Below are 14,771 nucleotides of genomic sequence, written 5' to 3'. Positions count from 1 at the left end.
AAAATGTGAGGGTTTCTCAGGTGCATAAGAAGTGTAGAAAACACTCACAGCCATTAGAAAACCACACAAGCCTCTTCTCATCGCAAAAGAAGCTTGTTCAGTGTAATTGGTCAGTTAGGCACTAAATCAGAAAACTAAACCATTATAAAAAGGCACCTCTCATCATAAAAAACGCATTCAGTGTGAGCTGCCCATTAGTCACTAAATAAAAAAGTTATGAATTGCTGCATGATTGCGCTGGTTTATCACAGATAGCATGTGTTTAAGCGTATTTGAGCAGCTGTAACTGTGCAAATGCGTGTTTTCCGGCAGTGTTCGGTGGATTGTGGAATGGGAAAGCGAACCCGGAATGTGCGCTGTGTCAGTAACCATGGCAACACTGTGAATGACAGGGAGTGCAATGACAGGCTCCGCCCACAGCAAAGCGAGGACTGTCACATGGGTCCGTGCGTCACCAACTGGTACTTCACTGATTGGACACACACTGTGAGTACTGGCTAACCAATCAGATGCGATTTGATTTGCATGATGCAGTGTGTTAAACGCGGCCTCCTGTCTGTGTCAGTGTTCTGCGGCGTGCGGGCCGGGTGTCCAGCGCAGGGAGGTGGTGTGTGTGAGCGCTGGAGGCCGGAGAGAAGGAGACGGAGGACTGGAGTGTGTCGGGGACAAACCTGCGGACATGAAGGCCTGTAACGGAGGCCCCTGTACAGCCACATACCTCTGGTACAGCGGGCCCTGGGGACACGTAAGTCTGCTGTTATACACTGCTATAAGTAAGGGGTAAAGTACATCCAGCCGGTGGTTCTTGCAGAATCAACCATTCAGTCTTACAAAACAGCTGCTGATAAACCTGTTGGGATTATTCTGTGAGTAATAGAAATAAGTACATAAAAATAGAAACATAATTGAATATAGAATAGAATTTTGAGAATAAAGTTGCATTGAGTAATGAAGAACAGATAAGGTAACTGGGCTTAATGCACAACAGAATTATGTAATGGTACAGAATACATGAAGCAGACTTGTTGTGGTCCATGGTCAGTGTGTGTGTTGTGTTTTGTCAGTGTAACGCAGCGTGCGGGAACGGCACTCAGCGCAGAGACATCATCTGTGTGAGGAAGAGCGGCAGTGAGTTTACGGTCAGCGGCTCCAGCGACTGCTCTCACCTGGAGAAACCCTCACCTGTGCAGCCCTGTGAGCTGCAGCCCTGCACACCGCAGTGGTTCACCACCGACTGGAGCACGGTGAGCACCAGCGGCTGTCTGTCTGTCCGTCTGTCTGTCTGTCTGTCTGTCTGTCTGTCTGTCTGTCTGTCCATCTGTCCATCTGTCTGTCCATCTGTCTGTTGGTTCGTCTGTCTGTCTGTCCGTCCATCTGTCTGTCTGTCCATCTGTCCATCTGTCTGTCCATCTGTCTGTTGGTTCGTCTGTCTGTCTGTCTGTCCATCTGTCTGTCTGTCCATCTGTCTGTCCATCTGTCTGTTGGTTTGTCTGTCTGTCTGTCAGTCCATCTGTCTGTCTGTCTGTTGGTTCATCTGTCTGTCTGTCCGTCTGTGTGTCCGTTCATCTGTCTGTCTGTCTGTCTGTCTGTCTGTCCGTCCGTCTGTCTGTCTGTCTGTCTGTCTGTCTGTCCATCTGTCTGTTGGTTCATCTGTCTGTCTGTCTGTCTGTCTGTCTGTCTGTCTGTCTGTCAGTTCGTCTGTCTGTCTGTCTGTCTGTGTGTCCGTCCATCTGTCTGTCTGTCTGTCTGTCTGTCTGTCCATCTGTCTGTTGGTTCGTCTGTCTGTCTGTCTGTCCGTCCATCTGTCTGTCTGTCTGTCCATCTGTCTGTTGGTTCGTCTGTCTGTCTGTCTGTCTGTGTGTCTGTCCATCTGTTTGTCCATCTGTCTGTCCGTTCGTCTGTCTGTCTGTCCGTCTGTCTGACCATCCATCTGTCTGTACGTCTGTCTGCCTGTTTGTCTGTCTGTCTGTCTGTCTGTCCATCTGTCTGTTTGTTTGTCTGTCTGTCTGTCTGTCCGTCCATCTGTTTGTCTGTCTGTACATCCGTCTGTTTGTCTGTCTGTCCATCCATCTGTCCGTCCGTCTGTCTGTTTGTCCGTCTGTCTGTCTGTCCATCTGTGTGTCCGTCCATCTGGCTGTCTGTCTGTCCATCCATCTGTCTGTTTGTCCGTCTATCTGTCCATCTGTCTGTCCATCTGTCTGTCTGTACATCCGTCTGTTTGTCTGTCTGTCCGTCAGTCCATCCGTCTGTCTGTCTGTCTGTCTGTCTGTCTGTCTGTCCGTCCATCTGTCTGTTTGTCCGTGTGTCAGTCCATCCGTCTGTCTGCTTGTCCGTCTGTCTGCCTGCCTGTTTGTCTGTCTGTCTGTCCGTCTGTCTGTCCATCTGTTTGTCCGTCTATCTGTCTGTCTGTCCATCTGTCTGTCAGTCTGTCTGATCATTCCGCCAGTCCATCCATCTGTCTGTCTGCCCGCCCAACTGTCCGTCCATCTGTTCGTCTGTCTGACCGTCCATCTGTATCTCTGTCCATCTGTCTGTCCATCCGTCTGTCAGTTCGTCTGTCCATCTTTTATAAAAGACCAGGGCTCTCAGAACTTATATCATATGCCAGCTACTTTTTAAAAACTGCAAGGGGCCAAAGAACTCCTCATGTCAGAGTCACTGAATCTTTCAAATTGATCATACATACAGCTGACATGAGGAGTTCTAGTAGTGTATATTGTGAGACAAGTTTCAGCAATTGCAACAAGAAAATTTTATTGTGTCATGAGCCAACATTCATCATGTGTGCAGTGCTCTCGCTCCTGTGGTGAAGGGCTCCAGACACGAGAGGTGCGCTGCCTCACACCAGACAAACAACACAGCGCCACCTGCCATCCAGACACCAGACCTGCACACCAGCAGCCCTGCAACACCATTCCCTGCAGCCCCTTCGAAGGTCAGTCTGTGTGTGTGTGTATTCCTTACATTGTGGGAACCAAATGTCCCCACAAGTATAGCAATACCAGTAAGATTTGAACTTGTGTGGACATTTTTTGGTCCCCATGGAAGAAAACGACTAATAAAATCACACATAATGAAGTGTTCTGAAAATGTAAAAATGCAGATTGTTTCCTGTAAGGGTTGAGTTTGGAGGTTGGGTTAGGGAAGGGGAGAGAATATACATCATGATTTTACCAAGTACGATGGATCCTGGATTAACATCTGCGTTGATCCTGGAACATCATTTTTGTTGGATTATGTCATCCACACCTATTCCTTACCCCTAAACCCAAAAATAACTACATTATTCCCAAAATCAGAGGGGAAATAATAGTTATATAACACTCATGTTGAAGTGCATGAACCTAACCATAAGCCTAAACTGGAAATGTATTCCTAAATTCTGATTGGCTCATTGGAATGATGTTCCAGGATCAACATAGCTGTTAATCCTGGATCATGTCCTACTTGGTCAAATCTGGTTGGCGATGAGAAGTCCCAATAACAATAGCTATGTGTGTGTGTGTGTAGGGGGTGTGGGGGGGCTCTCTGTATTACTTGATTTTGATTGGTCAATTATGAAATCCCAAGTTATGCTATTCACCGATAACAACTGATTCAACTAATAACACAGGCTCATCCTTGTATATATTCTTATATTCATATGCTTATCTGCCACTCTCGTGTTCTTTGCTGTTTGGCGCCATCTTGCGACAGATTAATAATAATGAAAGGTAGGTTAATGTGACCTGCCTCCAGCCGTTTCTCTTTCTGCAAGCTTCACGTTTAATTTGAAAAAGCTAGCTAGTAAACTATTACAGCTCAGATCAGTGTTCTGTGTCTAATAGTTTAGTGGCAAGTAGTCATGTAATATGCAGGATAATGTACATCCAGCCGGTTGCCTTGTCCGAATAAAGCCTGGCAGGATTAAAAGGCTTATTTCTGTAAAAAACTACTGGCTAGATGTACATTATTTATTATGTAACACCTCTCTCATCCTTTCTCTCTAGTAAGTTTACTGTTTAGGGATGCATCAAATATTCGGCTGCCAAAAATTATCGGCCAAAAATTAGGGATGCACCTGATTTTTTTGGCTACTCATTCGTTCATTCATTTTCCTTCGGCTTAGTCTCTATTTCAGAGGTCGCCACAGCGGAATGAACCACCAACTATTCCAGTATATGTTTTATGCAGCGGATGCCCTTCCAGCTGCAACCCAGTACTGAGAAACACCCATAGACTCTTGCATTCACACATGTACTCATACACTATGGCCAATTTAGTTCATCAATTGCCCTATAGGGGCGACACGGTGGCGCAGTGGATAGCGCTGTGGCCTCACAGCAAGAAGGTCGCTGGTTCGAGCCTCGGCTGGGTCAGTTGCCATTTCTGTGTGGAGTTTGTATGTTCTCTCGTAGGAGAATACTGCTTTCACAACATGTACTGCTCACACCAACATGTGCGCCTGATAACTCCGCCCCTTCCGTGTGAAGTGTCCAACAGTCCATACTTCATTATTATTATTCAGATTTTATTACACGGTTCTCGTGAGTACTTGATTCTGATTGGTCGATCACGACATTCCGAGGTATATTATTCGTCGATAACAACTGATTAAACTAATAACACTGGCTTATCATTGAATAAATTATACATGCTCTGCTGTTGTGAATGTTTGGCGCCATCTTGTGACTAAATAATAATAATAAACGGTAGCTTAGTATAGGTTGCATTCAGCCAACTTCCATCTGCAAGCTTTACATCTAATTAAAGAGCTACTAAACTATTACAGCTCAGATCAGTGTTTTGTGTCTAATAGTTTAGTTTTGTGGCTAATAGTCATGTGATAAGCAGGATAAAGTACATCCAGTCGGTAGCGATTTCTTTCTTATACAGCTGCTTTATTCTGCGATAATAACCGGCTGGATGTACATTATCCCTTACTGTTGCACGATTATTCAGATGATAACCGCTTTCTCATCTTGTTTCTCTCTTTGCAGATGAAAACTGTAAAGACAGACGGCATAACTGTGTAACGGTGGTTCAGGCTCGGCTCTGCGTCTACTCCTATTACAAGACGGCCTGCTGCGCCTCCTGTACCCAAAGTGCTCAGCGGGCCAAAAGACATTAAGCCTATGCACAGAATCACAGACATTCACCGCAGGCCATTCACAGAGCGCTTCAGAGTTCTATCAGCCAATCAGAGGCCAGTCTAATTCAGTTGGAGACATTTCTAGGTTGATCTGAGCTGAGATCAGGATTCTCTTAAAGGGCCAGTTCACCCAAAAATGAAATTCTGGCATCATTTACTCACCCTTCAAATCTGTTTGAGTTTGAACACAGAAGAAGATATTTGACTTCCGTAGCATTTGTTTTCCCTACTATGGAAGTCAAATGTTTGAAACCACTTAAAGGAGAGTAAATAGTGAGTAAATTTTCATTTAATGATTGAACTGTGCCTTTAAATTGAAAGCATAAAGGTAAACTCTGCTATTTCCACTCATTTTACAGCTCCCCTAAAGCTAAACAGGCGAGTTTGACCATTTTTTAATCCATTCAATCGAGCTCTGGGTCTACACTTTTAGCTTAGCTTAGCATAATTCATTGAATCGGATTAGACCATTAGCATCTTAGTCAAAAATAGTGAGTAAATTTTCATTTAATAGTTGAACTGTGCCTTTAAATGGAAAGCATAAAGGTAAACTCTACTATTTTCACTCATTTTACAGCTCCCCTAGAGCTAAACAGGCGAGTTTTACCATTTTTAATCTATTCAATCGATCTCTGGGTCTACACTTTTAGCTTAGCTTAGCATAAATCATTGAATCGGATTAGACCATTAGCATCTTACTCAAAAATTTCAAAAAAGGCATGTTTAACATTACGTGTCCACCGAAGTGTTTTTATTCTCACGCTGAGCTCTCATCAGTGTCACTTTTAAGATAGGTGTCCAATCACAGTAGAGGAGGGGAGGGATTATACAACTCAACTGTCAACAAATAATCTGCTAAAGATTTTTAACTTGTAACGGTACAGCGGGGATACACTGTATCATAACAACCGACTGAAAGAGATATATGCATTAAAGTTCTAAGTGTTTGTAGAAAAGCATCTCTTCTTTGTACATTTTTGAGTGAGATGCTAATGGTCTAATCCGATTCAATGATCTATGCTAAGCTAAGCTAAAAGTGCTCCCGCCAGACTCGGAGATAGGCTGAATGGATTCAGAAATGCTGAAACTCACCTGTTTAACTCTAGAGGAGCTGTAAAATGAGACTATGAGCAAAAAAAGTGGAGAGTTCCTTTAATATTTGACCGTATGTGGGCTCAGATTGAGTCAGCGGCACTGCATTGTCAAACCATTCCTTTAATCCCAAATGCACGGAGGATTATATTCTGGACGCATATATGAAGATATTCTAGAAGATGCTTTTGTCACATATGAAGTGTCGCGTGCTATTCGTAAGTCAGTCAGCATAATTGGACAATGGTATGTACACTAGTGTTGTGTTTATGAGTCACATGACCAAAATATTAATGATAATATAAACACTCTAAATTATGTTGCATTAGCACTAAAAAATGTACTCCATATGAAAAAATACTATGGTATTTCAGAGTAAATTTACTATAGAAGATGTAGAACATTACCTATGGTGTTTTTAAGGAGTACTACAGTACATTGCAGTGATGTGGTATTTCTGTTATAGTAACTCATTCATTCATTTTCCTTCGGCTTAGTATCTTTATTCATCAGGGGTCGCCACAGGGGAATGAACCACCAACTATTCCAGCGTATTTTTACACAGAGGATGGTCTTCCAGCTGCAACCCAGTACTTGGAAACACCCATTCACACACAGAGCCACAGTGCTAACCACTGAGCCACCATGTCGCCCGGTAATCAATCCACTATAGTTAATTCTATACTGCAAAACACAACGATACAGTTTTATAGTAGTCATTTCTGAAGTATACTATAGTATTTTCTCATGTGGGAGTGAACAGTGGGGGAAAAAAAAGACAGAATTCTGAAATGTAAATGCATATACTGTCATTTATAATGTAAACAGCAGCAGATTTTCCTCTTAAAACGAGTCCCTCTTGCCTCACTTGTGTAAATTGTAAGCTAGAAGCTACAAGTTTGGGAAATTTACTGTAAATCTATTGATTTCTGAGCTATAAAACAGATATAGCGCCTCTCAATTTGAGGCTTTTTAGCTTTTTCTCCTTGTTTCTGAATGTATATCAGCCATTTTGTATTGTTTTGATCTTTTTTGTGTGTGTGTGTGTGTGTGTGTGTGTGTGTGTGTGATGATGTTTTTTGTTGTTGTTGTCTTATCTTGGTTGCCCACATTTCATTCATTCATTTTCCTTCGGCTGAGTCCCTTTATTTATCAGGGGTCGCCACAGCGGAATGAACCGCCAACTATTCCAGCATATGTTTTACACAGCGGATGCCCTTCCAGCCGCAGCCCAGTACTGAGAAACACCCATACACACTCATTCACACACACACACACACACACTCACACACTAAGGCCAATTTAGTTAATCAATCCCCCTATAGCGCACGTGTTTGGACTGTTTGGACCCGGAGGAAACCCACGCCAACAAGGGGAGAACGTGCAAACTCCTCACAGAAACGACCACTGACCCAGCCGGGACTCGAACCAGCGACCTTCTTGCAGTGAGGCCACAGTGCTAACCACTGAGCCACCCCAGGTGTCAACAGTGTAAATGTAAGCAAAATGCTTGTTACAGAATCGAAATCCCTCCTTAATATCATCATCATAAACCGCAGTTGTGCAAATCGTCTGATATCACACAGTCGCAATGCTAATTCAGAGGCGTTATCTTATGGTCTAGTTATTAAATATGCAGATAGTGTAGTGATTACAGCCAAAGCGATGTACAGTAAGAGTGTACCGGGGTAAACTCAGCTCATAGCTACAGTATAACCACTAGACACACACACAGAGGCGCAGAGAGCAGTTCAGTATATGCAGAAACACATGCTGACACTAATAGGGGGAGTTAAGTGTGTGTGTGTGTGTGTGTGTGACTGAGAGTATAAGTCTGTATGTGTGTGTGTGAGGGTGTATATGTTGTTTGTGTGTGCGTTTGTGCGGTGTATGTGAATGTGTGTGAGTGTGAGTATAAGTCCATATGAGTGAGTGAGTGTGTGTGTGTGTGAGTGATCACTCACTGCTTGTGTGTATGTGGGTGCGTGCGTGCTTGTGTGTGAGAGTATAAGTCCATATCAATATGTGTGTATGAGGGCAAGTCCGTTTGTGCGTGTACCTGTGTGTGTCTGTGTGTGAGCACTCAATGCTTGTGTGTGTGTTTGTTTGTGTATGTGTTTACGTGTGTGCACTCATATGTGTAGGTGTGTGTATTAGAGTATAAGTCTGTATGTGGGTGTGTTTGTGTGTTAGTGTAAGTCCATGTGTGTGTGTGTGTTTGTGTGCGTGTGACTCTGTGCATATGTGGGTGTGACTGTGAGTGTAAGTCCATATGTGTGTGTGTGTGTGTATGTGTGTGTGTGAGAGTTTATGTACATATTTTGTATGTATATTATCACGTATGTTTAGACAGGTAGCAGATGCTCTGTAGAGGTCTAAGAGATGCTTTTATATATGAAACAGGAACCATCGCTATTTATCTATGAGAAAAGACATATAATTTATTATTTTTCTTAAATGGATCAGTTTCTGTCTGTGGAAATTCAAGATCGGCTCGTCATTGTTATATATTTGCCTTGCTTTGTTATGTAATAAACAGTGTGCAGATTTTACCACAATTATTATTGATAATAAACCAACCTAAAACCCGACTGCTGTCCTGTCGTCTGTGCTGAAGATGTTCCTGAGAGTGAAGTCAGAATTGCTTCACAAAAGACATGATATTTAATGTCTAATGCAGTGACAATCATCGTCTTTTTGAAAAGAAATATCAATAAAACCGTCATGTAGCATTTAATGTCAGTATAATGTGTATATATAGTCAGCTAAGAACAGGAAACTGAGGCTACAATTCACACAGGCTCACCAAAACTGGACAATAGAAGATTGGAGAAACGTTGCCTGGTCTGATGAGTCTCCATTTCTGCTGACACATTCGGATGCTCGGCTCAGAATTTGGCCTCAACAACATGAAAGCATGGATCCATCCTGCCTTGTATCAGCGGTTCAGGCTGCTGGTGGTGGTGTAATGGTGTGGGGGAGATTTTCTTGGCACACTTTGGGTCCATTAGTACCAATTGAGCATGGTGTCAACACCACAGCCTACCTGAATATTGTTGCTGACCATGTCCATCCCTTTATGACCACAGTGTCTCCGTCTTCTGATGGCTACTTCCAGCAGGATAACGCACCATGTCATAAAGCGCCAATCATCTCAGACTGGTTTCTTGAACATGACAATGAGTTCACTGTACTCAAATGGCCTCCACAGTCAGCAGATCTCAATCCAATAGAGCACCTTTGGGATGTGGTGGAACGGGAGATTGGCATCATGGATGTGCAGCCGACAAATCTGCAGCAACTGTGTGATGCTATCATGTCAATATGGAGCAAAATCTCTGAGGAATATTTCCAGTAGCTTGTTGAATCTACCAGGTACTAGTATTATATATATAGTAATATACATAGTATAGTAATATATATATATATATATATATATATATATATATATATATATATATATATATATATATATATATATATATAGTCAACATATCCTAAAAAAAACCTTTTTAATTGTTTTAATTTATAATGAATACTATAGTGTTTTTTAACTGTACTGTAGTATTACACTGTATATTTAATCCATCGTTTTTAACTCTTTGTTAATAAATGCTCCAGCATACTGTAGTATAAACTAGTGAACTGATAAACTGTAATAAAAACGAATATACTTTGATTTTACTACAATAAAGTGTGGTGTATTGTAGTATAATATACCCTATAGTTGTAGAAAACTACAGTATTAGTTCATTTGTTTATATAAGGACAGTTGTATTACCATAGCAAGTGTAGAATCACCACAACAGATGTATTCTACTAAGTACTATACTATAGTACGGGTCAAAAACTATAAATGTTTACTATAATTTACTTCAGAAGCTTATTTACACTGGTATTTATAGCGTTGTGGAATAAATATATTCATTAGATGTTCGTGGAACCATTGGTGTCACTGAAGAAACACTGTCAATGCAAGTCAATGCTTCAGTCTCACCACCAGAGTGCAGTGCGGTAATGTCGATTAGTTATATTTAATAAAATGTTTCAGGGACAATAAAACAGACATTTATTAGTCAATATCAAAGATGCAAAGTGTTAAATGAACAATTCCGATCTTTAATGGCGCGTGTGGACATGTTTTATCAAATCAAGTCAGATCGTTCATCCAAGAAACCCAAACCTGCTGCGTGCAGGCTCTAATGTAGCCCAGGGCTGCCCAAACCATCAGATCTCATTTCCAGCCCAGCTCAAAGACACCTATCCGTAATTATCAATCCCTCCTGAAGATCTTAATTAGCTCTTCGTCATGTGTGTTTAATCAGCTGATCTTTGCGGGAACAGCATTGCGCGCCGCTGAGGTAGGATCCGTGCCCATACATATACAGCTCGAGTGCCCTCAGAAGGGAACAGGAGGCTCCGGGATCTGGATCAGGGGCCGCTGTGGGCAGATGGTGACCTTTTCACAGTAAATCACTCTCAAATCTGCCGCTTTCCAACAGTGCATTTGGGTCACGGGCTCCTCCGAGGGACACCGCAGGGGTTAAAGTGTGCGGTTCAGCCATACATTAACATTTGTCACGTATAATAGCCGGAATAAACAACTCTTCCTCCATATTGTATTATGTTCTGTTGACTCTTAAAGCTGTTATGTAGCTCATTAGCTTTCTAGCAACATAACCCGCTAGTGGAGTACATTTGTGTAGCTGTGTTGTGTTCGTCTGCTGAAAATCCACGTGAAAAATATTAGTAAATATAATGCACTTTACCATAGTATGGTGCTAAACATTAATACTGTAAGGCAAGAAAGTTTATTTATATAGCACATTTAATACATCATGATAATTCAAAGTGATTTCTATAAAGAAGAGTAAAGGAAACAAGTATACCAATAAGTATAAGTACTAATATATTAGTATGAGTACTAATAATACTACTAATAAGTATAATATAAGTACCAATATATTAGTATGAGTAGTAATAATACTACTAATAAGTATAATATAAGTACCAATATATTAGTATGAGTACTAATAATACTACTAATAAGTATAATATAAGTACTAATATATTAGTATGAGTACTAATAATACTACTAATAAGTATAATATAAGTACCAATATATTAGTATGAGTACTAATAATACTACTAATAAGTATAATATAAGGACCAATATATTAGTATGAGTACTAATAATACTAATAAGTATAGTATAAGTACCAATATATTAGTATGAGTACTAATAATACAACTAATAAGTATAATATAAGGACCAATATATTAGTATGAGTACTAATAATACTACTAATAAGTATAATATAAGTACTAATATATTAGTATGAGTACTAATAATACTACTAATAAGTATAAGTACCAATATATTAGTATGAGTACTAATAATACTACTAATAAGTATAATATAAGTACTAATATATTAGTATAAGTACTTCTACTAAGTATAATAACAAGTATAATACATTTGAATACCCCTATTATATATTTTATTCTTCATTCTTTAAGGTGATTTTAGGAGAGAGTTTAATTCAATTCTACAATGAGAAAAGGAAAATTATGTGTACTGCATGCTTGTAGTGGTTTGCGCCATAAATAGAAAAAAGGTTCTATTAAAAGTAATAAAAATAAATAAAATTACTGGAAGAAACATGATATTTTCATAATATACTTTTTTTAATATAACTTTTTGGCTAGTTTTGTAGATAAATGTTTGACATTAGAAATGTTTTGTTTATGGGTAAAACATTTGTCATATTAACATTTGTCATATTATATATATATATATATATATATATATATATATATATATATATATATATATATATATATATATATATATATATATTAATTTTCCTTCGGCTTAGTCCCTTATTTATCAGCAGCGGAATGAACCACCTACTATTCGAGCTTATGTTTAATGCAGCGGATAGCCTTCCAGCCACAATCCAGTACACCAGTACACTCATACACTACAGCCGATTTAGTTCATCAGTTCCCCTATAGCGCATGTGTTTGGACTGTGGGAGAAACCGGAGCACCCGAAGGAAACCCACTGAGAATCACACACAGATCCTTAAAAAAAGATTAATATTAAAAGACACAGTCATAAGGAAAAAAACTATACAAATACTTACACATACAATATATATTTTCCTATACAGGGGAAGCAATGAAAAACAATCAAAGACAGAAAAATAATCTAATAAAAAGACATTAAAATGACAATAAATTAAGGAAAGCAGCTAAATTCAAGGAATTTTGTTGAATACTTTTATACTTTATAAGGAAAATAGATAATGCAAGCAAAATCTAGCAAACAGATCATGTTTTAAGCGGCTTTTTGTTGTTAGACAATAAAATCTATGAAAAGTGTTGCTTAAATTCATTCATAAAGACAACAATATCAAAGTAATAATGTATTTCCGTAACCCAAACTGAACATTTCAAGCCAAAATATTATATAAATAAAATGTTGTGATAATATAATACAAATAATACAATCCAAAATATTTATAGAAGGTTTTTGGTTTGTAAATGTACATGTATGCATATAAAACTGTCTTAATAAAATAGAAAAGATTAAGAAAATGCATGTGCCTTTGATGCAAAGGCTCTGGTTTGCCATTAACAAAGCCAAACACGATCCCTGCTAGTGACGTCACGAGGGGAGACACCGGCGCGACGTCACGGCGAGGTTAATTTTAGAGATGTGGAAACAAGAACAAAACCATAGTAAACCGCACAGACGAGACACGAGGACTCACCGACGCGTCTAACCCAGGAATAACCCAGATTTATGATTTCATATCGAAACATTATAACAGCGTGTCTGTTTAAGCGGCAAATATACTGAGGATGCCTGAGTGACAGATCTGAGGTAACACCGCGCTGAATCTTACCGAAGGTTTACAGGATAAAGTCATTCCTAGCAGGTGAGCTGTTTTAATCCAGTCTTCATCAGTGTGTGTGTGTGTGTGTGTGTGTGTGTGTGTGTGTATGTGCGCGCGCGCGCGTGCGAATATGTGTGTGACCGTAATACCGGTTACCAGCGGCGGACAAAGACGGCGCCTAAACAAAGGATGCACAGATATATGCGTTTATTTATACTGATCTGAGAACGGTTATTGCGAAATAAGAGCTTTCTTTGTATAATAGCTAAAAATGTCATCGTGGTTTCATGGCTACATGTATTTATGATTGTGTAAAATCTGTCAAATTCACATTTGTTGTTTCATCCCACATTAAAAACACTAAAGTAAACACTGTAAAGTGTATTAGGCTACTGTGTGTGTTATAGCATTTACATTTGCTGTCCGTTAATGAATTCTGTACAGCATACTGTAATATTAACTATCAAACGATGAACTAATAATACTACAGTAGCTAAACTGCAGTGTATTGTAGCAGAATAAACGCTGTATTTGGTAGAAAACTACAGTATTGGGTTATATTTGCATATATTAGCTACCATAGTTGTTATGTTACCATAGCAACTGTGGAATCACCACAACAGATTAATTACTATAGTTGTTGTGTTACCATAGCAATTGTAGAATCACCATGGCCGATTAATTACTATAGTTGTTATGTTACCATAGTAACTGTAGAATCACCACAACAGATTAATTACTATAGTTGTTGTGTTACCATAGCAACTGTAGAATCACCATGGCCGTTTAATTATTATAGTTGTTGTGTTACCATAGCAACTGTAGAATCACCACAGCTGATTAATTACTATTGTTGTTGTGTTTCCATAGCAACTGTAGAATTACCACCACAGATTATTACTATTGTTGTTGTGTTACCGTAGCAACGGTAGAATCAAAGCAACAGATTATTACTAGTTTTTGTTACCATAGCAACTGTAGAATCACCACAACAGATTATTACTATTGTTGTTGTGTTACCGTAGCGACGGTAGAATCAAAGCAACAGATTATCACTATAGTTTTTGTGTTACCATAGCAACTGTAGAATGACCACAACAGATTAATTACTATAGTTGTTGTGTTACCATAGCAACTGTAGAATGACCACAACAGATGAATTACTATAGTTGTTGTGTTACCATAGCAACTTTAGAATCACAAACAGATTATTACTATAGTTGTTGCGTTACCATAGCAACTGTAGAATTACTACAATAGGTTAATTCTAGTACTTTACTATAGTATGCTTTAATAAAAACCGACTACAAGTTAAATGTGGGATTTTTTCCTCTTTTATTAAGATTTTGCGGTTTAATGCATTTTTTCTGATATTATTTATTCTGATTTATTACAATATTATGTTTTCATCCAATTGTATGCTTGCGTTGTTGTTGTTAACTGTAATTGTAAATATTCATAAACAGATTTTTTTAAAGGTCAGATATGATTAAATTGACTGATTCAGACTACATCAGGTCACACCGATGATGTCATTTTAAAAATATTAGATCTGTGTGTGCAGGGTTTTATTTTCACTGTTATACAATAACATTATGTTCACAATTATTGATGCTTAACACATTTGTTTACATGCACTTTAA

General features: G+C 39.2%; 2 protein-coding genes across 2 annotated transcripts in view; both read left to right on the top strand.

Annotated features, from left to right (window-relative positions):
• The window catches only part of adamtsl4 (ADAMTS-like 4), a 79,753-nt gene extending 70,941 nt beyond the window's left edge, over window positions 1-8,812 (top strand). The window contains exons 13-17 of the mRNA XM_056474614.1: window positions 313-486; window positions 566-745; window positions 1,065-1,244; window positions 2,791-2,935; window positions 4,980-8,812. Of these exons, the coding sequence (XP_056330589.1) occupies window positions 313-486; window positions 566-745; window positions 1,065-1,244; window positions 2,791-2,935; window positions 4,980-5,110 (810 nt within the window). The 3' untranslated portion in view covers window positions 5,111-8,812. The remainder of the gene's footprint in view (window positions 1-312; window positions 487-565; window positions 746-1,064; window positions 1,245-2,790; window positions 2,936-4,979) is intronic.
• Window positions 8,813-12,997: 4,185 nt separating this feature from the next.
• celf3b (cugbp, Elav-like family member 3b) overlaps window positions 12,998-14,771 on the top strand; it is a 36,026-nt gene continuing 34,252 nt past the window's right edge. Inside the window, exon 1 of the mRNA XM_056475039.1 lies at window positions 12,998-13,170. The gene's annotated coding sequence lies outside the window, so the exon portion shown is untranslated. The remainder of the gene's footprint in view (window positions 13,171-14,771) is intronic.

This window comes from Danio aesculapii, chromosome 16 (assembly GCF_903798145.1).
Source record: "Danio aesculapii chromosome 16, fDanAes4.1, whole genome shotgun sequence".
Taxonomy (NCBI): domain Eukaryota; kingdom Metazoa; phylum Chordata; class Actinopteri; order Cypriniformes; family Danionidae; genus Danio; species Danio aesculapii.
This window is presented reverse-complemented; position numbering and strand designations above follow the sequence as displayed.